A 27,784-nucleotide genomic window follows, 5' to 3' on the forward strand; every position below is an offset into this window, starting at 1 on the left:
AATTTAAATGCGTTAATAAGGGGTCTGTTTCCTTTGAAGCTGCTTTTCATGTTCACAAATGCGCCAAAATTTATTGCCAACATGAGCGATCGAACTAGGATAATTTTATACATTTATTTGGTCAAAGATAAGTAATTTATCGTGTTATAATTAAATAATTGTATTCTTTATCGTAAAAAATTGGTCGCAGTTATTTTACATTTTTAGATTACCTGAAAATAACTGTAAAAAATATTTTGAAGCCAGTTACTTCCACCCTGTACCGTTGGCAGTGACGTCGAAGTGAAATTTTAGAGATACTGTGGGAAGTGTTTTCGAGAAAGAGGCGTCCGTGATTTGTTCAAATAATGTAAATAAAAGTGTAAATAATCGAAAGAAGTTACAAAAATCCGTTAAGGACTGTTTCAGTGAGCCAAATAAATCAAACAAAAATGCTAAACAAACATCCCCAATCAAGGTGGTAATTAATTTTTTAAACCAGATCCCCAAGCAACATCATCAATTTTTCATATTTAATTGCTTCTAATATTGTCTACGATGGCCGAATCAAATATTTATTACAACGACAGCAATTACACGAACCACCAAAGCTCTAGTGAAAAAGATGTGATTGATTTAGTTGAAAATCTAAATGAGCACAGTGACATGATTTGTGATGATTCTCTGACTCCTGCGGCCCCAGAAGAGTCAAAAAGTGAAGCTAAGGAAGTCAGTGATTCTAACGAGGAACATGTAGAAAGTCCGACGACGGGTGAGGCGTACACATTTAAATGTGTGTTTTGCGAACAACTTCTAACAGCCAACGATGATCCAAAGCTACTCGAGTGTTTGCACAACGCGTGTGGTAATTGTGTCGGTAATAAACTATACGAAAATCAGGAAACGGAATTAGAGAAAAGTAAGTGAAATGTACAATTTTAATCAATACCGTGGAACATGATTATTTTAGATGTTGAGTGTCCTCAGTGCAATATTACGTGTGAACCCAATAAGATAATTGACAACCAGTTCTTGTTGGAATTGTCAAGTAATGAAGACAGTGGTTCAACTAAATTAACGGAATTAAAATGTAACAGTTGCATCGATGATGCGATTGCTACAAGTTGGTGTGTAGATTGTTCGGAATACATTTGTGACATTTGCGTCCAAGCACACCAAAGGTACTTTACCAAATTCAAATTTCATGCATAATTTAAATGATTAACTCACAACCCTTGTATAAAACTATTGATTATTTATTTTTTGTGCATGTCGATAGGCTAAAAATAACAAAGGATCATACTATTAAACCAAAAGAAGAAGGATTAAATGATAATCAATCATCAACAAGTAGCACTTCGCCAAATTTATTTTGTTCAGTTCATTCACAAGAGAAATTGTCATTGTTTTGCGAGACATGCGATAAATTGACGTGTCGAGATTGTCAGCTTATCGAACATCGAGAACATAAATACAAATTCACCAATGAGATTGCTTTAGAGACGCGAAAGTTTATAGCGGACATGCTAAAAGATGTGGGGTATGTATGCAAGTTGTTTATTTTTCAGAATGATTCATTGCTTTGTGTTTGCAGATACAAGAGGGCGCTTTTGTGCAGTGCAATGAAGGTTATCGACGATCGTCAGACTCTAATTGTTGACAAGAAACAAGCGTTAGTTAAGGAAATTACACAATTAGTAGTAAAGTAATTGAAATGATTTACGTACATCTAGGGCTGGGAATTTTTAATGGTGCAAACACAAAAGATATCGATATAAAAAGCGAAATAGTTATTTGTACAACTAGTTATGAAAATCATACTTTTTTTTCGAAATTGCAGATTGATTAACGAGGGTGTAGCCCGAGTTAATCAAGCAAACAAATGAAAAAAGGAAACTTTCATAACGTGTTGAACACACTATTTTTTTTGCATGTCGATGTAAGTTGAGAAATTTGGTCTAAAAGGATTTATGTATCAAAAATTACAAAAAAAAAAAAAAAATAGGTATGCTTTGACAATCATCTCCAATGAGATGGAATAAAATGATCTACTTTCACTACGATTTTTCGTGTAAAAAAGTGCTACTTTCACTACAATTTTGCGTGTAAAAAAGTGCCACTTTCATTACGATATGCAAAAAAAAGAGCATTTGTGGTACAATTTGAAGAGATGCATATCCAAAATATGTGTCAGTGATACACTGTTATATCGATATTTGCATACTAAATTTTAAATATTGCCCAGCGCCAGTGTGTGCCTTTTTTAAACTGAAACGACTTGTAGGTTAACGAATACGATAAATGTGAGGGGCAAGCAACTGGTTTCTAAGTTAACAGAAGTATGTGATAGTAAACAAAAGACGTTGCAGGAGAAAAAGCAGGCGCTCGAACAGCTTTCCAGAATGACAGATCATTGCATAGAATTCACTCAACACGCTTTAGACAACGGAAGTGACATGGCTCTTTTGTACAGTAAAAAACAAGTGACGGATCATTTGCGCAGGATAAAATGCAAAAGGGCCGACATTCCAAATCCCGAAATTCCCGTTCGAATTCATCTGGCTTTGGACAAGTTCCCTGATCTCGTTAAAGGTGAGATTGCGCTGTTACGACGATGTTCGAACTAAATGTTCTTTTGATTTTGTGCTTTCATTGGTAGGTTTGTCGTCAGGTAATTTATTTTGTTTTTACGACCGGTCGGGTCGGTACGGTTTTGTTACGCCTTTGGTATTTGTTTTTCAGTTATGTCAACGATTGGACAGATTGTGGTTGATGGTAGGATTTATCCGTCTCAGTCAATTTCACCATCAACTTCAATACCACCACATGGATCTCCTAGTCCCGGTCATACCAGACCTCCTCAGCAACAGTCCCCTATCAATCAGTTACTCCAACAACAATCTCCCACTTACCACCAGTCCTCCGGATTCCAACAGTCACCTCGATTACCGCCACCTTACGGACAATTCGCAAACGGACCTCAGTTTCCACCAAGTCAAAACATGAGCCCACAGCCGAACATGCAACAGACTGTGGGTACGGCGGTTCGATCGATGTCGTAATAATTTTTTATTAACCATTGAGACTCGTAGGACCTAAAATTATGCCCAACATGGGACCGCCACTGCCTCAACAAATACCGATCTCATTAGCGCAGCAACTGTCAGTGACCAGAATGCAGATGCAAAGACAAATGGCGAGGCCGTTGTTGCCTCGAATGGTGCCAAATTCGGGGGGGATGAATCAGCAACAGGTAATTTATGTTGTCAGAAAATCCTGTTCAGTTTTTCAAAATTCACTTTCCGATCTCTACAGTTTATGCGAGTAGCTGTTAGAACGTTTCCTATCAAGGGAGCCAGCTTTTCAATCGAAATTAAATTAAATACATATTTATTAGCAGGTATCGTCCTCGACACACCCGCAAAATATGCTGTCAGACCGTAGCAACTTGCGATGTTTGCTGCAACCGTCTACAAATAACACACCTGTTTACATCCAGACGGGACCCGCGGAGTATCAAGCGGTCAAGCCTTACGTGCAGCAACCGTTCCAGAACAGATTCCCGCATCAATCCCAGCAGCAGCCGCGGCAACAGCAACAGCCACAGCCACAATTCCCCCAACAGCAAAATCCCATGCGAATGATGATGGCAAATCAGAATCGGGCAAATCTCCAGAGGCAATATCAAATGCACGGCGGATCCGCCAGATGGCACATCCCACAGCAAACTGCCAACAACAACAACAGCCAAGGGAACAACCGCAACATGACCTTGCCGACCATCAACGATAATTTCAAAATAACGCTAAAGCAGCAGAATCAACAGGCTGAAAACAAAAATCTGCCAGCGACTGTCACTTCAACCATTCCAAAGACGCCGAGTCCCAATCATATTCAAGGGCGTTCCGATACGGAACGCAGTCTAGATAAATTTTGCGAAGATTCGGTGAAGGATCTGATGGCGACTATAGCGAAGTTGGATTCGAACGGGGTACAGGTTGTTGCTGAGGGAAGGCAGAAGACGGGGGGTTCCCCCCACGTCGACAGTTCGACGGGAGATGCAGGACCGTCGGGAAAAATCAAAAGCGATCCGATGGAGACAGGGAAGGACGATCCGAATGAGGATTGGTGCGCCGTCTGCATGGACGGGGGCGAGTTGGTTTGCTGCGATAAATGTCCGAAGGTGTTTCATCAGTACTGTCACATTCCCAATTTAAGTGTAGAGTAAGTACTGATTTAGATTTTTTAGTAGTTCTGTAGGTCAAGCTTTTCTTTGTTTTCGTCATTATATTGCTAATATAGGTGATTTTGTAATTTACATTGAAAAAAAAAACAAGACAAACGATTATTATTATTCTCTTTTATTACTGACACCGCCGAGTTTATTTTAAATTCTGTAAAACTGATATAACAAATACATAATGCACTGTCCACATGTGCGAATTATATAATTAACTACCTGTAAAGAATATATCTCGTATTAAATAAGACCGTAAAAAGAGAGTTGCAAAAATGTTTGTTTTTAATAACAAATAATCCTTAATGTAGTTGCCAATTGGCAATAACCATAAATGATTACGTGTATTGTTGGTTGTAAAAGTTACGTATATTTTATACAAGGGTATTTCACAAGTGATAATAAGCCGATGGAATTGAAAATGCAACCCACAATACATTTGCAACGCCAACGCAGATGTTTGTTTTTTGATTCAAAAAACGTGAAACATACATAGTTAACTGTGCAGTTCTGTAAATTTTGACATCAATGTCATATTCGCTTGGGTTAAATGAAATTATGAAAAAACAAAGAGTTTTGTCTTGCTCTGTCAGTTGAGCCATTTTGACTTTTCAAAAGTGTAAATGTCAGAGTTGATTAATTACAACCCTGATTTAATACAGCGAAAAATAGGTGTACGCGAAAGTTTTGAAAGCAAGTGTACATATTAATTTCAAAAAAGAAAAATTCAAATTTGATGTTTGTAACAAATTTAGGAAAATTGAGAATTCTGGTTGTGATTAAGTAAAAGTTTAAAATCAATTTCCTTCAAATGTTTTTTTAATTTCTATGCAGCGTGTCTCAGAAATAAGTACATTAAAGCCCGGTTTATTCACCTTCTAGTAACTTTATTTGAACGGTAATTACCATGGATCTACCAATAGCAGATTCTAAATCATAGCAACTACTGGCCAGATAAATTTACTTGAAGGTGAATAAACCGGGCCTAACTTTAACTAAGAACTCGATAATTGCAACCACGACCTGCTCTATAATAACCGGCCTGTTCATTCCATTAAAAAAGCATTGCGAAAATGTTTCCGAGAAAGAGCCAATTTTCGCCGATGAGGGGCCACAGTACGGGCGCTTCTAAAGAATAAAAATGCGGAAAAATATGTTTAGACCTGATTTTAAAGTTAAGATTGAGTACAGTAAGTTCATATTTTCTTTCTAAAACAATACTGAATACAATTGTATTTTTGTAATTTTGATTTTAAATTTGAATGTCATTTGAACGAGAAAAACTCGGTGACAAAAACTTAAGATGAATAATATCCCCAAAAAGCGCCCGTACACTAGCGCTCTGCGCCGGTTATAATACAGCAGGTCGTGATTGCAACAATATATTGAAATATATTTTTCCTACATCGATTATCAAAATGATACTTTCATCACTCAATTTAGTGAGGAAAGTAGGCGTTTGCATCTCTAGTGAGGAAAATTTATTTAACAATTTACTACATTAACAATCTACTACCTACTTATTAATATAAAAATTTAAAACACTGTTATTTGCATTAATTGAAACTCCACATCCAGAAAATTAAAAAAATAGGGGAGTAAAATAATTATAAAGAAATTTAAAATTGGGACTCATTTTCATAAACGATGTTGGAAAAAATAGTATACACAATTCGTGATCAAAGTGCGATTTTTCAACTCGCAATACTATCCTCACTCGATGGCTCTCGAGAGTATATCATGTATTGCTCGTTGAAAAATCAGGCACTTTCATCACTTATAGTGTAATATACTATTTTTCCTAAACCTTGAAGTTATCCAATTATATTTATAGTTATACAACTATTGAAAGATTTGGCACAAGTTTCGTTACCCGCCTAATCGCCTATGGGGATTATTTGCCTCACCGATGCTGATAAGCGAAGAAGAAAAAAACAAATGCAAGAAAACTAACTTTCACTTGTTTTTTGCTAACTTATGCACAGTGGCTAATTGCTGCACCCGTTACTGTGACCTATAATGAATAATAAGGGTGGAAGAGAAAAAAGAGAAATGGTAGATATTAAATGAAAACAAAATAAATATTTTAAACTGACCGTAATGTATCGTCCACACTTAAAATGATGACAAAATGTCTACTAAAATTAGTGCATTAATCCGTAAAAATTCTCATGAAGTGATCAGAGTAATCACTAATCATTACAAGAAGTGTTCAAAGTGACCGCGGTTATTGTCAATACAATAATGAAGACGTCGACGAAATGATTCTTCTACTCTTTCCAGCATACCTACCTCTGTTATTGCAAATTGTTGTGGCAGCATTTTTCACCCTTTCTTAATTATTATTGTACTTATTTAAAAAATAAAATCACCGACCTCCGTTTAATTGCCTACTAACCAACCAAAAGACAAGCATTGCTTCTAAGTTGATTTTTTGTGGGGGGATGTGGACCCTTTAAAATTCAATTGCATCAATTGGAACCGAATATACCAAATCTTTCATGTACCCCCATACGAAAATAAACGCGCCATTTTCACAAAATGTTTGCTTAAAGCACGCAGGCAACACGTAAACACCTGCCTTTTGAAGTTGCATAAAACTAACTAAAAATATAATCCTCTTATGTCTACCTCGGCCGCAGAGCGAAAGAACAATGTTTTGCGCTGATTTTACAAAAACTGTTATATCACGGTCACTGTGATTGGGTCAAACAACTAGAAATAGGAGTAAATAGATAGCTCGTTAATTCATGAGGAAGGGGGGTTGGGGGTAAAATACTGAAATGAAAATTATATTTCGAAAAAATGGTACAGTCGTTGACCAAAATAAAATAGGACAAAGTAAATTTCGATTGTGTAATTCGATATTTTAGTGAAATCCATCTCTTAGGAAACAAAAGTGTCAAAAATAAAAATACAATTCTGATAAGTGTCATCATTCGACGATATTTTAAAAACTCACATTCATTCAATTGAACATAGTGACAGTGACGAGATGACAAGTAAAAAACACAACCTAACTTTTTGGATCAATCGTCAAGTCAAATCAAGTTGTAATCTGAGACACATACGCCCCAGTTACAGTACACAAATCTTTGAATTGTGAAACTGTCTAAGGTAACACTTTGTCCTATTTTATTTTGCTCAACGACTGTACATAACAATTTTGTTGTTCTTGATGAGACCTGTCACTGGTTAAAATTAATGTACTTATTTCTGTGACACGTTGTAGAGAACAGTTTTCTTATACTGTTTCCCCAGGGATATATTCTGTGGGGATATTTTAAGTGTTAAACGAGATACATAAATGAAAACTTTTTTTATTGAGCATGTGAATACAGTGAAACCTTCATGCGTCGTTCCTGTTACCGAAGTTTTCCCGAACGTATCGCCTATCGACGTCTCGAGTTTTACAATGTAGTTTCCATTATGATATGTGCTAAGAAATGCTTCTGCAAACATACCCTTAAAGTGAATAATAATCTACGTATTCTTATTTTAGCAACGTTATTGAAAAACCAAGCTCGAGTAATACATCCTGATTTTGAAACCAGCACGCACCTTATTTGTTTGCACAATTTGCACTTTATATTAGTTCTCTAGTTAAATATTCACCGTCAGCGTCTGATTAACAAACATTGCGAGAACTATAACTGCAAAAGTTAGAAACACAAGCACAAATGAGTTAATTACTCGTACATGGTCTTAACTGTTTAACAAAGAAATAAGAATAGCAGTTAAATGTTATGTATGCGTAATTGACACAGATATTTTCTAATTTTAAAACTATTTAAAAAATTTGTATTTTTCATCAGTGCGATTCGAATAACTTTTTTAATTTGTGGTGTTATTCTCAAGGGAAAATGACACTTGGCAGTGTCTGCTCTGCACGAACTTTGCAGATTTCTCGGATCTCCTTTTAAATGAGAAAAAAGAAGGTGAACTTAGCTACAAAGACAAGAAAATCGCGGAACGTGTGGTGCTGGAATTGTATTGTCAGTACGATCCCAGTTTACCATTTCGAGAAGTCATCGGACCGGAGGTAAATAAGTAAAAATTGCAAATAATCGTTTGTACGAAAACAGTTTTATTATAGAACGAGGAATACCACTCTATTATTAAAAGTCCAATTGCGCTGGACAGCATTCGACAAAAGTTAAATTGGAGTTCACCTGATCATTACACAAGTATGGAGCAACTAATCAAAGACGTGCGATTAATGTTCAAAAACGCTTACACGTATAATCCTGTAAGTACTTTGCCGATTGAAGAATAAAAGTGTTTTGACGGGCTTCTGACTTTTAGGAGGATTCTCAAGTATACGCCGACGCAAAAACATTGGAAAAATTCTTCGACGAACAGTTGGAAAAGTTCCTGCCAGAATACGCTTACGAACACTTCGACGATGACGATATTCAGCCCCCCAGCAAGAAATATCGGCGTATAATAAGTGATTGACAAATTGTCCACGGGGCGAACAATACAGTGTATTTCTCCCTATAGTTCAAAATGAAAACTTTTAAGGTTTTAGTTTGTTTGATAGAATTTAATCATGTTTTAGTGATCAAATTGCTAGTTGTCTATTTAATTGGGTTTTATTTAAGACTTTTAATTTGTACATGTTACGGTTATTGTTCGATTTCAATGTGTAGTTACTTCACTGAAGAAATCGTTTTTGTTGTTTTTATAGAATCTATAATCAAAAATAGAGTGTATTTACGCACATAGTTGGTGTTTTATACGAGAGTTCTGTCACATTTGGAGATTTACTGAATGCATCTCGTGGTGTTATGGAACACCTGTATAGTCACGTGCGATCGAAGAACAAAACACAATCGACCGTACTGTCACATAACCTGGGAAATACTAAAATTTGGATATTATAGCGCCATATTCAAACTAATTGTAACATTCTTATTCGATTGCATGTGATAAGTAGGACTATATCAAGAAAATAATATTGTACCTATACCTACAATAGACATTCATTATAAACATAGGTGTACATTGAGAGTATACAACATGAAATAAATATTTATCTATTTTGTTATTTGCATTTAATTGATTTTCTGATAATCAATTTCTAAGCTGTATAAAGGTATAATAAAGATAATGTTAATGTCAACTGTCGTTTTATTGACATTTTCCAATTTGAAAATGTTCAAGTCCCGCCAGGACAAATTTTCATTCGTCATAAATTGGCGTTTTATATCTGACAATAAAAATATTGGAAGCAAATGTGCTCCACCCCGCTGTCACTTGTAACATTTGTCGAATCAAATTCCGCTTCCGACATTTCCGATTTGACACTTGAGCATTTATGGGACACATGTTGAGCTCCGGTGATGAGTAATATTTAAAAGAATCATTTTAAAAACCAAATTGGCCATAAGTGGTGCTCTCTGGCGTTCTAAAGTTCGAGTTTCCGTTGCGGCTCAGCGTTAAAAACCGGAACATGGAAAAAAGTTTCTGTACATCAACCCCCTATAAAATCGCATCGTCTTTAGCCAGTTGAATTACTCAGGGTGTCGTAAAGAGATCGCGTAGCTGATAGGATTTTTTTACTGGCGGCGGCGGCGGCGGCACGAGATTTCTACAGGTGGCTGTGCGGCGGCTGATCGTCGGTTGTCGTCGGCCGATTTAGCCGCCCCAGACAGCGCGTCTCCGGCAAGGGTAGTGTGCATTTGCTGCGATTCCGGGAGACACGCGGTCTCGACGCCCACGCTATAAGGTACGTAAATCCTATTTTAGATCCTTTTATTAACCTGATTGTCGGATGGGGTGGGTGGTTAAAAGCCCCGTCTTGAAATCACTTCAAAGATTTTTTTAAAAGCTCTTACTTTGTATTTATTAGAATATTGCTGGGGCGGGATACAAAAAAAGCGCAAAATTGAAACTTTTTTATTCGGACGAAAATTGGAATTTTTTCGTAGTTTTGTAAATTACTGGGCGTGGAATAATTTATGAGGAGCTGAAAACTATCTGAACCGTTATGTCCGTCACATTAGATTTGGGGCAATAAGCCGGATTAGGTCAGGTCAGTTTTACTTGACGTAGAGAACATCATCTTTCGTTAATGGAACTCCCAGGATAAGCTGTCCGATTAGCTTCATATTTTGATACATTTTCGCTTAGAAAATAATTTCATGCATGTTCTAATGATCATAAAATTAATTATTATGCGAACGGTGTGCTGTGGGTGGGACGGTTCATTCTTGTCTCGTTCTGTTCTTCATTTCCTTGTGAATGTAATAAACCCAATTATAAAAAGAAACTTTATTCTAGAAATAATGATTTATTTACGCAAAATTTTGGTGAAATTGGATTCACAAAAGGAATATCATTGTTCTTTGCTTACTTTAACAGGGAGAGTATTTTAATTTTAATAAAATGCTGCATCAAAAAGTAACCATTTTAATTAAAAAATACTAGATATTTTATAAAAGATTTTGATCTCTCCTGAATTTGTTATTTGTGAAAACGATGTACCGGGTAAGTGGGATATTTATTTCTTATCAAAAATGTGTATTAAATTTGGGAAACTCGTCCAAGTACGTGTAACGTCTCAAGTTTAAATTCAATTAACGCTAACTTCATGATTTGAAGTGTAATTGGCGAGGATTAGAAAAGCGGTTGTTTTGTCAATTCTGTAACAATGTTGAAATGTCTTTAACTCAATGACTGATTGATGGAATAAAATATCGGTGAGCTTACGAGTACCTACTTGAAGTGTGTGTTACCACTACGTACTTATATGTTATATGCTATATTATTTTAATAAATTCACCAGTCATGTAATTATTTTTAAAGTAAAATTAATCAAGTAGTATAAAAGATATGATATTAATTTAATTAATACAGGGTTATTCACGAGAGGGGTATTTCTGAATTTCTTTTTACCGCAACCCATTATACACATTGCAACAATATCTTGATTTCAAATTTTGAAAATAATTATAACTGAATCCATGATGGCTCTTAGTTCTGTCTCTTTGACGTTAAAGCAACAAATTTTTGTTAATTCGAAAAATGTGTTTTTACAATAACGACGAAAAGACTGACATGCTCCTCATTTATGGAGAATGGAAAGAATTCTGTCGCCGCTGCGGATATTTAGAAGCCGATGGTAGACTCTTCGAACACCTTTTACATTAACTTAATTTGTTGAATTTTGATTAAATACAGGTTATCTGCCAATCTGACATTTCTCACAAATCTATCCAACTTACTTTGATTTCTAATTTAAAAGAAATAACACATTTGATTTAGTAGTTACTGCCATTGGTATTGTTGGTCGCGCCAAAATAAAAATTCAGAAGTACCCTCTCGTGAATAACCCTGTATATAAAGTACAGTTGCGGCCGTTGAAAACTCAGACACTTTGACAACGCCAAACTTTTGGCTTTGTAAATGGTACTGAAAGTGACGTTTCCCGAAATGTCATTCAAACATTATCCACATTAATTTCTTTCGCAATGGCTGTTATACTCACACCGTCCCTCAGTCAAATACATTTTTGCAAATCAGATAATTGCGGCATTTCAAAAGTTACGCGCGATTCTGACCTAATATGTCAAATACTGACACTGACTTTATAATCCTTGATGAAAATCCTGTTTACGCTAATCAAATTTCGGAATTTATACAGAGTGTTTAAATCTTTCCTGTCTGAGATTTCAACGGCCGCAACTGTACATACCATTAGTTTAATTTTTCGCAGGAGTAAAACAATTACGAGGGTAGTTCATCATTTATTGTTCCTCACATAGAACTAAAAGCCTAAGTAACTTTATTATTATCAGGAGGCAAATAAATGGTTTACATTTTGAACATGTAATACATATACATAAACGATAATATCGTGTGTTCCACAAAAAACTCACTCGCAGCAAGCCATGACAAAAGTGAAGTATGTCTTAGTACCAGATGTGAAATGAACTACTAAAGTAAATTTATAGGTTATCTGTCACAACTCACAATATGATGAAAATTTGTAAGTAACAAATGAACTACTTCCAATGATCCTAAAATCGACATGACCAGTCTATTTATCTCTATAGTCATGGCTTACTGCGAGTGAGTTTTTATTGGAACACACGATATATTTTAGCATTGTTGTAATAGTTATTTACACAATTAGTGGGATAAAAGCAATATTACAGGACTCGAGTGTGAAGATTGCAGATGACGAGGGCGTTAGCCCGAGTTCATCTGTAATCACACGAGTACAAAATTTTATCTAAGACCGCCCCGAATTAAAAAAAAAGGTAAATCTTATTTATTTCCGCCAGTTTCATTACACCACTCAGTGGAATAATAACTTACTTATCCCACTGAGTGGGGTAATGAAGCTCACTTGTCACTTATCCCACTGAGTGGAGTAATGAAATGCGTCCGGTAATGAAGTTCCTTATTCCACTCAAATCAGTGGGATAAGTGTCATTTATCCCACGGGATTAGATAAAAAGAATTTAAATTGCTCCAAAATCATATCACTCGACTACTATTTTCCTAATAATATGAAGTAAAATCCAAAAATGTTGATATCGGTGTAAAGATAATTTGAAATGCTTTAAATGATGCATCACTCTTGACCCCTGTTCCCTTTAATGATTCGCAAGAGGGCGACCACCCTGACCAGGAGGATGAAATTGCGCTGCTGAATTTGTGACAGTTATGTGTCCCTCTCGATATTAAAATTGATCTGTTTCGACGTTTTTCACGTGTCTAGTTTTCAAAATAATTCGGGTGGTTATTTATGAAGAAATTCAGGGTACCAAAAATGTTTCATTGCCAAAGAATACTGGGTGCCCCAAAATTCGCGGAACAACTCAGTGGGGCAATATCAATTCATGTTAAAAAATAATCAGAAAAATAATAATAAAAAACTCTAGTTCTTCTAGATTTGAAGATATGGGAGCTCAAAAGATGCAGCTTTGATCTCGTTTATTTTAAATATTAAAAAAGATTTTCACTACATATTTGTTTTTTGCAAGCCAATGCTATAATAATTCTGAATGAGTATGATCAGATTTGCAGTTATTTATTTCATTATTTCCAGCATTTCCAAGAACTAATTTTATGTCGGTTTGATTTTTCTTTCTTATTTCCATGGATACAACAAAATGAAATATTTACAGTGTTGGGATTGTTTTTTTTTAACATTTTTACCTGATATTTTAATTACTACTTAACAAAGTGCTGCTAAGCTGTTCCGCTAATTTTGGGGCACCCAATATAACAACTAATTTTGCTCATACTTTGCCTTTAGATTTTTAGTAATCTTACTTTACTAATTAAAAAATTAGCAATGAAGTTCTAGCTAAAATATTGCTGTTGTCAAAGAAACTCATTTAAGTCCTTTTTGGTTCGATACTGTCAGAATTTGAGAATTTTCTCCTATGTGAACGGATTTTGATAAATGTCACAACTTGTCAAAACGAAACGTCAAGTTAATTTTAAAGATTTTAAATGATTTGGAGCTTTTAAGGGGCTCGTCGAACCAAAAAACGTTGTATTCAACTCGTTCGTGTGTAAACTGGGCCTTTTTTTGGCACATGTGGGCCATTTTAAAACGCGAGTGAAACTCGTCAAATAAACTACTATTAATCTCCATTAGAAAAACTTGATGGTTGTGAAATATGTACAGCAATATTTAAACTAGTGCAAACCAACTGAGCCATAGCAGTAATGACTATAATCACTTACTCGTTTTATTTATTTTTTCGAACGCACTATATAATTACGAAATGGTTTTAATATTTTTTCTCTTTTATAACACACACAGTACAATAACATAATTGATTTTTCTTACTTTTAATTGCCATTGCGAAACTTACGCAAAGTCTCAGTTAACACGAAAAATATTTGTCGAAATGTGACGCAATAGCAGCCTCGAAATCATTAATTTTGTTTGCAAATCTTTTTATTCGCTACCGAATTATAATTTTTTTTTTCAAATACAAAAACAATTTTCCGTGTTCTTTCAGGCGGACATAACGACTTTTGGTAACGCAGTTATCAATCTTTTGAAGACCCTTTATTGAGAATTTGTCTCATTAATTTCTAAAACTCGATGTCTGTTCTGTTGATGAGAATTCCGCAGTAATATTGGTGGTTTTGTTGTTTTTTGTTTGACACGATGTCCAGCTAACGAGAGCTTCTTTCTTCTCTTTGTTCACTTGACTACGTCCTGCATTTCGTATTTCCCTACTTGGTTTCGATTGTTTGTCGAGTTGTTTTATTCCAAATATTTATTCTAATACATTCATCTCTCCAGTCGATGGATCGTTGCTCATATTATCCGTCATTCGAAAAGTAAATCTTAGTCTGCAAATACTCCTCGCATCCAAATAATTCTCTTTTAAGATTCGACACGTAAACCACTGCAGCCCAATTAAATTCTGTTTTAGGCGAAAACGTGACGTCTCTCGAATTCTGATGGAAAGCGTACTGCGTATGTTATTACTTATTAAATTAAGGGTTGCTTTAGATTTTCACTAGGTAATGTATTTCTAAACAAATGTAAATAATTAAAATTCCTGCCTCGGTGTAAATCATTCCTTGAATAAAATTAACATTTTACTCGAATACCCTTAGAAGGTTAATTACTTATGTAACAAATTGTAAAACTGAGAACATTAGTAATCCAACTTGGATGCACTTTCTTTCTAGTTTATCTGATAACTGTCATTTTTGACGCCTGATATTAAGAAGATGATATCAAAGAGGACTAAAGCGCAGATTATCTTTTTTCAATTTGTATCTTTGTCGTTTGAAAAATTAAAATCCAACGACAGACACTCAGAGAATCGACTGGGCGTTTAAGTGCAGTAATTTATACGACTGATGTCTTTGGCAGGATTTAAAACACTTAAACACTGGTCTACTCAAAGTGAACAACTCAAATATTTGTCTGAAATTTGCGTGAACAAGTGAGCCTTAATTTTATTACTGAAGTCAAGAATTCATTTCTCATTTTCCATTTCGATTTCGGAAAAACTACATTAATTGTGACGGACAGGAGTTTGAATCGAATAAAGTATCAATTTGGTCGATGATGTTTGTTTACGGATATGTCGGAATAGTTGATTTTATGTTTCATATTTTATTTAGCAACCACAATTATATGTTCCAATGAATTTGAAAATGTACCCAATAAATCAATAATGAGAGGTAAATCTAGTTTTGCGCTAATTGGTTATTTTTAGGCTGCGTTTAAACATGGTGAGTTAATTTAAAGGACTTATCGATCGCTGTCTAGTCCTTTGAGTTTTAATAACATCGGTGATTTTAGAGCGTCTTCGTCTAACGTACAAGCTCTTTTACAGACTTCTCCGTGTAATTGCACAGTTAATTAATTTTTTTTTTTTCGGTAATATAAAACTACAATAAAGAAGACTCGGTTTGTATAAATATTACTCGTCAACTGTTCCGGTTTAATTAAAAATTATAATTAGCAAATATTATCATCTCATTAGCTTAGTAACAAATTATATAATCTTATAACGTTGGTAAATTGGAACAAACTTGTGAAATATGTATACCTTTCGACTTAACCATCATCACATTCTTGTCATTTGTTCGTTTTTCATAAAATCTGCAAAACGTTCTTTAGGATACATTTCATTCTAACTGACAACTGACAACTTTAAACTTATTTTTAAATTTTATTGGGATATAGATGTTCTCCGAGAGGATTATGTAAAGTCCATTCAAAAATCAAAAAACCACCAACGTCGCATTTTCCTCGATAATTACTATCGGCAACGCTGTCTGGTGTAAAATTTGGTGAGAATTGTAATTTTGAGGTTAAGTGTTTATGAAATGTCTTGTTTTTCTGGGCATGTTTAAGTAAAAATAATAAGAATCAATAAATAAATGAAATGTGCTGCTAATAAAACAATAAGAACGAAATTCAAAGCAATTGAATTTTATTTTGAATCAAAGAAATGTCATAATTTATAGTTCCCAACATAGTATGAAAAAATATCTACCTAGGGTTTTTTAAATTTTACCAACCTAAAGCAACATGTGGTGGTTTTTTGATTTTTGAATGGACTTTACTTAGAGATGGAAATAATTCATGTGTACAATGTGCGTGTAGTAAAAATTTGAACGAATTTATGTTGTATTTATCTGTGTGATTGTTTGTTTTGTTGTTTTTTGAGAAACTAATACTCTAGAGCTGAGTATTTGAACGAATATAACGGGTGTTTTTTTTTTTTAATTTGGCGTCGAAGTAGGCGTTGAACTGTCGATTGTGAACGCACTATCCAGGTTACGGATCACGGATCAGCTGTTTAAATCTTACGCTTTTACACGAGTGGTGCGATCTCAATCGACTCTCCAACACCTACTTCGACGCCAATTTAAAAAAAAAACACCCTTTACATGCGACAACTGATTGACCTTAATAATAATTTTTTGTGATGCAGCCAACATTACATTTGCGCTGATGATGTGGATTTAAAAAAATATATTTTAATTTTACAAAACATACCTAGTCAACACGCCCGACATTACATTTGTCAAATTTAATCAAAATCATTATGTGGAGTCTTAACTAAACAATCTTGGGGACATGTATTGTTGGTTGCATCACAAATTTTCATTCGTGAATCATCCCGTATAACTGTGTAAGTACCTAATAGAGAAGTTAAAATTGTAAATGCGTATTTAATGTACTGTGGTGCATCAACTTTTCCGGATTGTTTCAAATTTCTCCTTGAATTTTAAATAGAGTTCAGATAATTCTCTGCAGCAGTCACATTACCTCCTTTGACAGCCGACCGCATAAATTTTCAATGACGTTACAGTCAAGGGAAAGACTTACGGACCCCAGTTTTGATTGTCATAATATAATAACAGGGACCCGACTACCATGAGAGCTCTATTATCATTCGATCATGAAGGTTAAGCAACATTAGACTTATTTTCAAACTCCGATCTGGAATTATCGTTACTTGATGGGAATATTCACAATGATAAGTAAATCCGGCCTCGATACGGTGCTCTTTTTCATAATACGTATACACGACGACCCTGCCATATTCATACAAAAATTATCTTGTAAACTGTATCAACAACATCTGCATTACTATATTTGCAGAAGCAGTCTTTAGAAACCTCACAACAACACAAGAAAGAAAAATTCAATAATGAATCAGCGATGCAAGTGTAATAATAAATTACCTATATACTGTCGTTTTCAGAATTTGCATGGCATTTTCAGTCTCCTTCGGAGCTACTCAAAACAATTGTTCGTAAAAAAGGGTGCATGTAAATTACGCAAAGTAAAATAACAATCTACGTCGACGTTTTTGTTGTGACAGCTACGATGACTTTTTTCATGATGCAATATTATTATTACAGAGACTCAGTGGCGGCGTGTGAAATTTTGGTACATTTCAATATGAAATGTACACCTCTATTAAAAAAAAAAGCGTACACGTATTGAGAGCTACTGTAAATGGGGATAAAATTAATTAATCGTTTCCAAGAAAACGTATTACTGACATTTTGTATGTATGTCAAATGTGTGAACAGTATTTTTTATAAATTTTTAAATTGTTAGATTGTTGAGAGTTGCTTTTTTCTATAAATTTGTGAATAAAAGTTTGAATTAAAATCCCTGTAGAATACATCGATCAAATCCAGCTATCATCACGGGTTTTGTTACAGGTTTCTAAGTAACAACAATTAAAATATAGGTTTACGATATGGCAATCTAGCCAAAATTGTGCTCACTACTTGTACGCTTTTTTTCTGAATAGAAGTGTACGTGTGTGGTGTAGAGACATATCTTGAGAATTTAAAAGCAAAAAAATTAAAATTAGTTGACAATAATAATTATAATTAGATTAGACTCAACTATTGGTTATGTACAGTTGCGGCCAAATAAAAGCGACCACTAAATTGACATTTTATGTCATTTTTATAAATTTTGGTAATTCAGGCTTTTAAAATGAAAGTTTCTCGGGTAACCAGATATCCATACCTGTGGCACAACATAACAGTGACGAATGATGTCAATTTGAAAAATAGTTTTTAATGTTATCTCCTAGGAGATGATTTTTTAGGTGATTTAATATTTAATTCCAATTTACAATAGAAAAAATTGCTGCCCAGTTTTATTTAGCCGCAACTGTACTAAGTCCTTTAGATGATTTTTCATTAAAATTTCGAATTATTTCAACAAATTCACTTTCTACGGATAAAACTGCAAAAGACTTCGGACCGTCTTGCAAAAATATTTAGGTGCGTTTTAATGTGAAAAAGTTTTGTTCAACTTCTGCTGTTCTCATAGGAATTGTCATTTTATGTCAGTTTGTGTCTGTTTGACAGTAGTATTTCTGACACATAAGTCCAGTTTTTTAACCTAAAAGGTCGTTTCAAAGTATAAAAATTTAATAAAATCTGACAGAACTTTTTCTGACAGTTCCCGTTTTTTTTGAAGCCAACCGTATAAACACTTTAGAATAGATTAACATTACACCATCATTTTATTTATATTGAACGTATACTGTAGCGTAAATGCCAAATAAATGTACCGTGCGATCAACAATTACTTAGATAAGGGGCGGCTATGACTTTGACAGTGTTAGATTTTTCATATTTTTGCTACCTCGGCTAATAAACGTTAAACAACTGTCACTATGAATCAAATTTTAACGCAAAAATGGTTTTTATTTCAGAACATAAAAGATTCATCATGGGATTGTAATGGTGTTTTCAATAACCCATTGTCGCTTGAGCTGTGAGAGCCGGATGCGCAGTGGTCTAACAGCCGCTCCACTAATTCTGTCCCATTTCTTTGCTTCTTCCAATCTCTCAATCACCTCTTTATTCAACTTTGCGCATCCTTCACAGCTCAAGCTACAGTGGGCAAGTTGTACATTGCTGTTGCCTGTTTGGCCGAGTTTCGGTAAAAATTTCCTAATTTAAATTGAAACAGGTATTTGCAACCTAAAATATTTCCGTGCATCCTGAGCATCTGGTTGTTCAGATTCGGACATATAGTTGACTCAAGTTGCAAAAAACCACTTGTCATTTGCAACAGCATTTTTTTCACATTTTTGAACTAAATAAAGGCACAAAGGGACCAGAAAATCATAGTTTGGATTGAATATTTTCCATATACTCGTAAGTACAGTTTTAAAGTAATTTCAAACGACTAATGCCATAAAATTGCTGTTGCAAATCCAAATTGGTTTTTTGCAACTTGAGTCAACTTTACGTTATCTTCTTTGATTTAAATAATTGTTGATCGCACGGTTTGATTATGCCACAAACATGATATTTTAATTTTCGTCTCTTGTGAAAAAATCCAACGAAACTAGTATTTCCATTGCAGGTATTACATACATAAATAACAAAATTCTGTAAATGCACTAAAATATGGAGAAATATGGACATATTCATTTATACCTTGGGCTCTTCGATTCGATAAAAAAATTGTGAATCACATATTTCTTTATACAGCAGTTTTTTTCCTTTTCTAAAGCCTCCAAGTTAACGACAGTTGAAGCCTTCTTTTAAGAAAAAAAAATTGGTTACTCTATAGCCAATTAATAATCTCATTTGGACTGACTGACGAAGGTAACAGTTACAAGAATTTATTTTTAGAATAATGTATTACGTATGTTGAACTCAGTTTAATTGTATTTAATTCAATATGTCTATAACATCCGTGAACATAAATATTACTGATTTATTTTACGTAATGATTTCAAAACAGAAAATTGTTTCTTGTTGGTCTGTTGTCCATGATTTATATTTAGTGGTTAGTGGAATATACAACATGTCTCAGAAATAAGTACATTAATTTTAATTGGTAATAGAACTCGTTAATAGCAACAATATATTTAAATATATTTTATGTTCGATTGTATTATAATTCATGATTTATGATATCTGTTTATGGACTAGTCCATAAAGATAGTAAAACGGCCGCTTGTCAATTTTGGGTATTACTTCAAAATAAACGTCAAAAATTTTATTTAAATCAGGAATGAATAGAATAAATAGAAAACTTTGCAATCAAGATTCTCTAGCTTTTGCCGCAATTTCACTTACTTTGCTCATTATTACAACTAGAAATAAAGACGATTTCAGTTCGTATTTCAAACACAAACACTGTTCGTTTTCAAATAAATAGTAGTAAATAATTTCGTAACCACAGAAACAAAAACAGAACACTTCGAAATTATCGTAATTTTTAGAATCTATTAATTTTGTATCTAAAAGAAACTTAACTTCACAATCGAACATAAAGCTTTGTATGTAATTCGTACATAATTAGGTTTTGTGAACTTGCCCTATTTATTAGCCTCGCTCGCAAGCTCGCTCTGCCATAAACTATAGGGCTTGTCCACAAAGACCTATATTATGTACTTATTACATAAATAGCTATTTTTCCTAAACCTTGAAGTTATCCAACAATTTATTATTGAAAGATTTGGCACAAATTTCGTTATCCGCCTGGGGATTATTTGGTTCACCGACACCGATAACTGAAGAACAAAAAACAAATGCAAGAAAACATTCACTTATTTTTTTGCTAACTTAAGCACAGCAGCTAATTACTGCGTCTGTTGATGTGGCCTATAATGATAAGGGTGGAGTAGAAAAAAGAGAATTATATGATAGATATTAAATGAAAACAATTTTAATAATAAATATTTTAAACTGACCCTAATGAATCGCCCGTACCTATAGTGCGTTTTTAAACTAAGAGGAGTACCTAAATGAGAAACTCCCATCTACACTATAAAAAGTTACTAGAAAAATCACTAGATCATTTCTGGCAGTCAAAAATTGCGTTTATTTTTTTTTCGTATCCCACCTCCACCCGGCGGCACGGCAATTTTGCCGGAGTACATACACTATTACGGATATTACTATCAAGTAATAGTGCAGTGCTTATCAACATAATTACCGGCGTCTCGCCTCGGCATTTTGACTTTGTTGTGTATTATGTTCTGTGTCAATGTTAAGGAACTTCCTCACGATGTGACATGAGTATAATAATATATCTTTTTGAATTTCAACTACCAATGTGTTATCTAAATCCAGAATTTTTAAATTTTTAAAAAGAGATCGCGGTACTATTCCCGTTGCTAAAATTACAAGTGGTAAAATCGAAATTTTTTCTAAACACCAAAGATTTCTCAAAGCAACGGAGAGCTCTAAATATTTATTAATTTTTGTGTTATATGTCTGTGTTATATTATGTGAATTTGGAACAGCTATATCTAAAAGATATGCTTGCTTTTGTTGTTTATTTAAAATTATAATGTCTGGTCTGTTATGCTTAATATGAATGTCAGTTAAAATTGTTCTATCAAAATATAACTTATAACTGTCATTTTCCAAACAACTTTCTGGTGTATAACTATAATGTGGTTGTGTATTCTTTAATAAATTGAATTTAACAGCTAAATTCATGTGTATAATTTTAGCGAATATATCGTGACGTTTTTTATATTCGCTTTGAGCCAAAACGGTGCAAGAGAGAAATGATGTGTTCAATTGTTTCCCCTTAATTATAATATATTTTATTAATTATAATAAATGTTTTTAGTTCATTAATTATAAGGGTAAAGGTAAATAATAAAATAATAACATAACATAACAGACCAGACATTATTATTTTAAATAAACAACAAAAGCAAGCATATCTTTTAGATATAGCTGTTCCAAATTCACACAATATAACACAGACATATAATACAAAAATTAATAAATATTTAGAACTCTCCGTTGCAATGAGAAATCTTTGGTGTTTAGAAAAAATTTCGATTTTACCATTTATAATTTCAGCAACAGGAATAGTACCGCAATCTCTTTATAAAAATTTAAAAATTTTAGACTTAGAGAACACATTGGTGGTTGAAATTCAAAAAGGTATATTATTATACTCATGTCACATCGTGAGGAAATTCCTTAACATTGACACAGAACATAAAACACAAAAAAGTCAAAATGTGGAGGCGAGACGCCGGTAATTATGTTGATAAGCACTGCACTAACACTTGATAGTATTATCCGTAATAGTGTATGTACTCCGGCAAAATTGCCGTGCCGCCGGGTGGAGGTGGGATAGTAAATATTAGTGAATGTTATATTATTTCAATTAACATATTTAAATGAAACAAATTTTCTAATACCTGTTCACTTTGTAAAGAACCACTGTGGTGCAAATGACTGACCTGTTACTACGACAACTCATATAAAAGTTAATGCCAAATGTGAGCGATTTGCACCACCATAGTTCTTTACAACGTGAACAGGTTATACATTCACAAAATAACAAAGGGTGAAGGTTATAGGTACGTCAAAAGAAAACAAATATATGCTGGGTTCGGCAATGTGCTCTGGATTCAGATTTGGATATTTTAGAGCTGCCTAAAACCGGTTGAATTTGAACCAATCATAGGCCGCAGTTTTACCGCGACAAATTTAAAACTCCATTTAATTTAAAAACAGACTATAGAATAATGAGAAAGTGTCTCCTAAAATTAGTATACTAACCTGTGAATTCTCATGAAGTAATCCTGTTCTGTTATTGTTACTGCGATTTGTTGTGGCAGCAATTTCCACCCGTTCTCTTAAACCCCCACAATATCTATGTATTCACTATTCGAAAATAAACATAACATTTTCACAAAATTTTAGCTCAAATCACAGAATCGACACGTAAACACCTGCCTTTTGCAGTTGGATAAAACTAACTAAAAATTTAATCGTACCTCGGCCACAGAGTGAAAAAACTTTATTCTAAAAACACAATGTTTTGCGCAGATTTTACAATCGCATATTAAAAAAGAGTTTCATAAGGAAGTGTTTATTTTATCACTCGCCCTTCGCGACTCGTTTTATAAAGGACGAATGGAAAAAACGCCTTATGAAACAAACGGGTTTTTTAATACTATTTTTCAAAATAGTTGCACCTTTTGAGCCGTTTTTAAATCAGCTGTGTTACGAACGCAAAATAGAAAATAGTAGTTTACTTAACGAGTTCGTGTGTAAATTGGCCTTTTTTTGGCATGAGTGAGCCAGCTTAAAACGCTTGTTTCACTCGCGTTTTAAACTGGCCCACTCATGCGAAAAAAAGCGCCCAATTTACACACGAACGAGTTGAACACAACGTTTTTTTGTTCGACGAGCCCCTTGAAGGTTCCAAATCGCTTAAAATCTTTAAAATTAACTTGACGTTTCGATTTGAAGAAATGGTATCATCGGTGGACTTTAAAAGCTGGGACAAGATAACAATTGTATAAAGTCAAAAATTGCAAAATTTGCATCGGTTAAATTTGGTTTTTTACAAAAAGGTAATAAAAACTATGACTGGATGAATAACGTTTATTTGTCAAAACCATCAAGTTAAAGCTCAGTTTGTTTCATATTGAATGATATTGTTTGTTTTCCCAATTAAACAGTTTATTGGATAGTTTGTTTTTGAACGTTGCACAAATTGGACATTATTTTAATTTTACAAGAGAGTGGTGTCATTGTGATAATATGTAGTTAATCTCACAATTTGTGACAAAGCGAAAGTTTGATACACAATGAAACATTTTTGGATGTCCGAGCTTTTAATGGGATGTACCGATGGTACATAACAATTTTGTTGTTCTTGACGAGATCTGGTGAAAATTAATGTACTTAATTATTTCTGAGACACGCTGTATATACAAGTAAAATGAAAAATAATATAAACCTATCTACTTTATACGAGTACATTCGGAAACTTCACGTTGTGCTATTATTCTACAATATGAGCCATCTACACCTCGCTTATAACTGAGAATGGCTAGTTTCTGCAACTGCAGAGATCTTTTCTAACTTGAAATTTCTTGTTACTCATGCATTTAAAGTTGGATAGTTGCTCTACAAGGACCTATTAAAACTGACACTTTAGTATGTACTCTTTATGGTATGCTCTGAATTGAGGATAGTTTAAAGTAGTGCAAATAAAACGATATTGACAAAATAAAATTAAAAGGAGCCTCTTCTGGATTAGGTATGACTATTTAGGAAACAATATCTTTCACTCTTACACAGATTGTTTTTTCTGCAAAATAATAAAAACCAATCAATCATTTATAACCAATTGGATCTATGATTTGAACTATTATTTTGTTTTAATATAAAGACCACTTGTGCTACCAGCTTAACATTTCCTTTATTTAGTATATCAGTACAACTATGTGTGTAAGTACATACTTGCAAATCTGATAAGTTAAATGAAGAGGTACTAGATACTTTTGCTCGGTTCCCTTATATTGTACTTGTAACGTAATAAACTACATATACAAGATGATTCACGAGTGTAACGAGCCTGACGGCATTGAAAATGCAACCCACAATACATTTAGAACGTGAAGAGGAATATTTACCACGTCCACATCCAGCTTCACGTTCCAAATGCATTGTGGGTTGCATTTTCAATGCCGTCGGAGTCATTATTACTCGTGAATCACCTTGGATATGTAATTTTTATTAATTTATTTACTTTTCATCCTGTGATGTTTTTGTCACGATTTTTTAGCAACGCCTTGATCTCCATCAGTGATTACTGCTTTCTTGGAGTCCTGTTTGAATATCCACTTATTTCCTAGATCAGCTAGGTCGTGATGTTTGTTGGCAGCGGTTAGAGGACATGATAATTGTATTTACATTGAGTTAAGTTTAGCGACGTCTTCGCTTTTGTCCCCCAGTTAATGGAAAGTGTTACGGGAATCACAAAATCGAATTAAACCTTGATAAGTGTAGAAAGCTTAATTTAAGGTAATGCGGTACATAAATATTTAATTAGCAACTTTATTATTTAAATTGGTATCGATCTGTGCGAGTTATGAAAGCAAGAAGAAAAAAAAGTAATTTCAACGTAAGAATCGTTTAGAGGCGAAGGTTTTAAATTGGTATCTGTTTGTAATTTTCTCTTATCCGTCAGGAGCAGGCACTTATTTCTTTGATCACGTAAAATTAGCATGTCGGGATTGGTCTGTAATTGTTATGTAAAGTAAAATAAATTATGCCGATGTGGCTACAAATGTGGCCATATAAATTTACTCAAAAGACTGATATATCTTAATTTGTCTTTGGGTTGTAAGACGACGGCTATGGCCCCCATGAAAAATTCATGCTGGGGCGAAACCCTCGTCTCAGAGGTCCGATATCTAACTATAAATCGACGCCTGACACAACTACGCTAAACAAAAGTAACTTCCTCAACTTTAAACTTTCTTGGCCGTCTTTGTAAATAATTTACATACAGAAATGTCTGGGCGATTTCCGTGGGACTGCGGCTTTTCCCGAAATGATTATTTTAATTGTACTAATGTGAGGGCGGCGATAAGCCGCTTATCTTAATAGTACGAGGTGAGTGAAAAACGTTCTTTTAAATGCCACCATAATCTATTTACTGGCTTTGACGGGGCAATTTTCATAAAGCTCAACCGACTTTTAGATGTTGTTAAAGACGACACAACTCATTTTATGGAAACTGTTCTGCTTTATAATTTAATCCACTTGTTTGTGTTTCACATCTCTCAAGTCAAAGCGATAAATTATTGCATTTGCAAAGCTCCATTTCATCCTGAAAATTTATGTGCCTGTGTGTATTTCGTCTGTTTTACACGGATGATAACAAGATAACCGGAAACTGTCAAGGAGTATTAATGCCTATTCTGTAATGGACATTGATTTTCTATAGCGACGCCATTGACACATACGCTCCTCAGAACCGAGGCGTTTGACTGCCTAACTCAAGGGCTCAGTCTTAACTTCTCGGCAAATGCAAATTGGAAACTCCACCACTGTTTAACCCAATGATTAAACCGTCGCTAAAACCTCATACGCACTAATAAGAAGTGAAATTCGACGACTCGCTCTGATTACTTTCGAGAAGATTTCTTTCCTTATATTGCGTAATGTGCCGGGCCGAGACTTCGGATTCTCTTCGGCGTGTGTTCGATGACAGTTATTAATGATGTTATTCCAAGTCAATTTGAATCCTTCATCTTGTAAAAATACTTGTTGTTCATTCCGAGCATACTGCGAGTTTTTTCCGTGTCGGTGATTTGAAAACGTAAAAACAACCACCATCATGTCTTAAATCAAAGAACCAACTCAAAAGTTTAGCAACCGAAACGGATTGCTTGAAAAGTCGTAACAAAGAAGCGAACTAGGCCGGTAAAGTAATGACTTCATTAGAAACAAAATGGAAACACCGGATGAAAAAGTAACAAAAAGACTTAATATAGTATGGTCACGTAAGGCGAATGAATAAAGAAAGGTAACAGAACACGTTTCGTTACACTCACCTGAAAAATACGAAAATGACAACAGACAGTAAAATTTGATACGAAGATCCATTTTCAATAACTGTTGAATTCAGTATAAGGATATTTAAAAAACTATTTATTTTTTATCTACTTTGCGTTACAAATGGACTCATTATTATATCGAAAACAGTTTAATAATGAATCATATTATTAAAGTGTTTTTGGTAACTTTTAGCTTTTGTTATATTGGCAAAATCAGCCGTTTGACGTCAGGCGTCAAGGTAACGAGTGAAGCTACGAAGTAAATTACTAAATTTAGTAAAATCATCTTACATTTTTGTGAAAAATGTATGTTACCAACCCACGCGAAAGTCCCTAATTTAATATGAAAACTTGAGAGGCTGAAATTTCAGAAATTAGTGAAGCAAAGTAGATAAAATAGTATATTACACTCGTTTAATAAGACGTATTATCACATTCGTTCTATTAAAGCACTTCTCGCTACGCTCGTCGTGCTTTTAACACACTCATGTGATAATAAAGCGTCTTATTAAACTCGTATAATAATATACTATTAAAAAACCATACTCGTATGTTTGCAAATACAAACAAAAGTATCTATCGGGTGTTCATTTAAATTTATCTTCAAAGTTGGCGTTGAAGAGTCGATTGTGAACGCACCACTCGTCAGTTTGCAGAATAAAAACACAAACAACGTAAAAAGTGAGGTTGGATTTAAACTGCTGATCTGTGATCTGTAATCCGTGGTGCGTTCACAATCGACTCTTCAACGCCTACTTTGAGGACTTAAAAATACGTTAGTTTCTAAGCACATCAGCTTGATGCGATGAATAGAACATCACATTTCGTCTGTAAAGTTTATAGATTCAACACATTAGTTTGTATTGGACGAAAATGTTAATTAAAATTATTTAATACATACGAGTATAATGTAAAATGAAAAATATTATTTAAAAATACACTAAATCAAATTACAGGTTTAATTAACAAAAGTAATGAATAATTAAATAACCTGCATTGTGTATTTGTTTGTTATTGTTTTTTATTAGTGTGCGCTATTAAATTTACGTAACATTAAATAAAGCTTTTAAATTTTTCATTAGTTTTTAATTTGATTGATATCGTGCAGTTAATGTTTTGAATAAAATTCTCTTGAACAAAATGCGCAGATTTTCAATAGGTACATTGTTATAATTTTGTTTAGTCTGTATATTTATTTCGCAACTTTTAATCGACTCACGATAAACATTTTTAA

At 34.0% G+C, this 27,784-nt stretch overlaps 2 protein-coding genes across 4 annotated transcripts in view; both read left to right on the forward strand.

Moving 5' to 3' along the window:
* Positions 1-263: 263 nt before the first annotated feature.
* On the forward strand, positions 264-9,341 carry LOC138133017 (E3 ubiquitin-protein ligase TRIM33-like). 2 transcript variants are annotated; one of them, XM_069050799.1, is made up of 11 exons: positions 264-898; positions 950-1,160; positions 1,259-1,519; positions 1,574-1,684; positions 2,264-2,571; positions 2,722-3,015; positions 3,072-3,232; positions 3,377-4,203; positions 8,075-8,258; positions 8,313-8,465; positions 8,522-9,341. In XM_069050799.1, exons 1-11 carry the CDS (start codon positions 538-540, stop codon positions 8,672-8,674), a joined length of 3,024 nt encoding a protein of 1,007 aa, XP_068906900.1. In that variant the 5' UTR covers positions 264-537; the 3' UTR covers positions 8,675-9,341. The 2 variants fall into 2 exon arrangements, with proteins under 2 accessions (XP_068906900.1, XP_068906901.1); XM_069050800.1 differs by having other exon boundaries at positions 3,380-4,203.
* A 499-nt stretch (positions 9,342-9,840) lies between these two features.
* Positions 9,841-27,784, forward strand: part of rsh (radish) — a 148,596-nt gene continuing 130,652 nt past the window's right edge. The window contains exon 1 of one of the 2 annotated variants that reach the window (XM_069050794.1): positions 9,841-9,947. The gene's annotated coding sequence lies outside the window, so the exon portion shown is untranslated. The remainder of the gene's footprint in view (positions 9,948-27,784) is intronic. The other variant, XM_069050790.1, reaches the window with a different exon arrangement.

Source organism: Tenebrio molitor, chromosome 6 (assembly GCF_963966145.1).
Source record: "Tenebrio molitor chromosome 6, icTenMoli1.1, whole genome shotgun sequence".
Taxonomy (NCBI): domain Eukaryota; kingdom Metazoa; phylum Arthropoda; class Insecta; order Coleoptera; family Tenebrionidae; genus Tenebrio; species Tenebrio molitor.

Bases quoted from the DNA above. Each gene is read 5' to 3' on its own strand.
- LOC138133017 (XM_069050799.1), top strand. From the start codon at position 538: ATGGCCGAATCAAATATTTATTACAACGACAGCAATTACACGAACCAC. The intron at 1,685-2,263 runs GTAATTGAAATG...AACGACTTGTAG, and splicing joins ATTACACAATTAGTAGTAAA to GTTAACGAATACGATAAATG. The intron at 8,466-8,521 runs GTAAGTACTTTG...TCTGACTTTTAG, and splicing joins ACGCTTACACGTATAATCCT to GAGGATTCTCAAGTATACGC.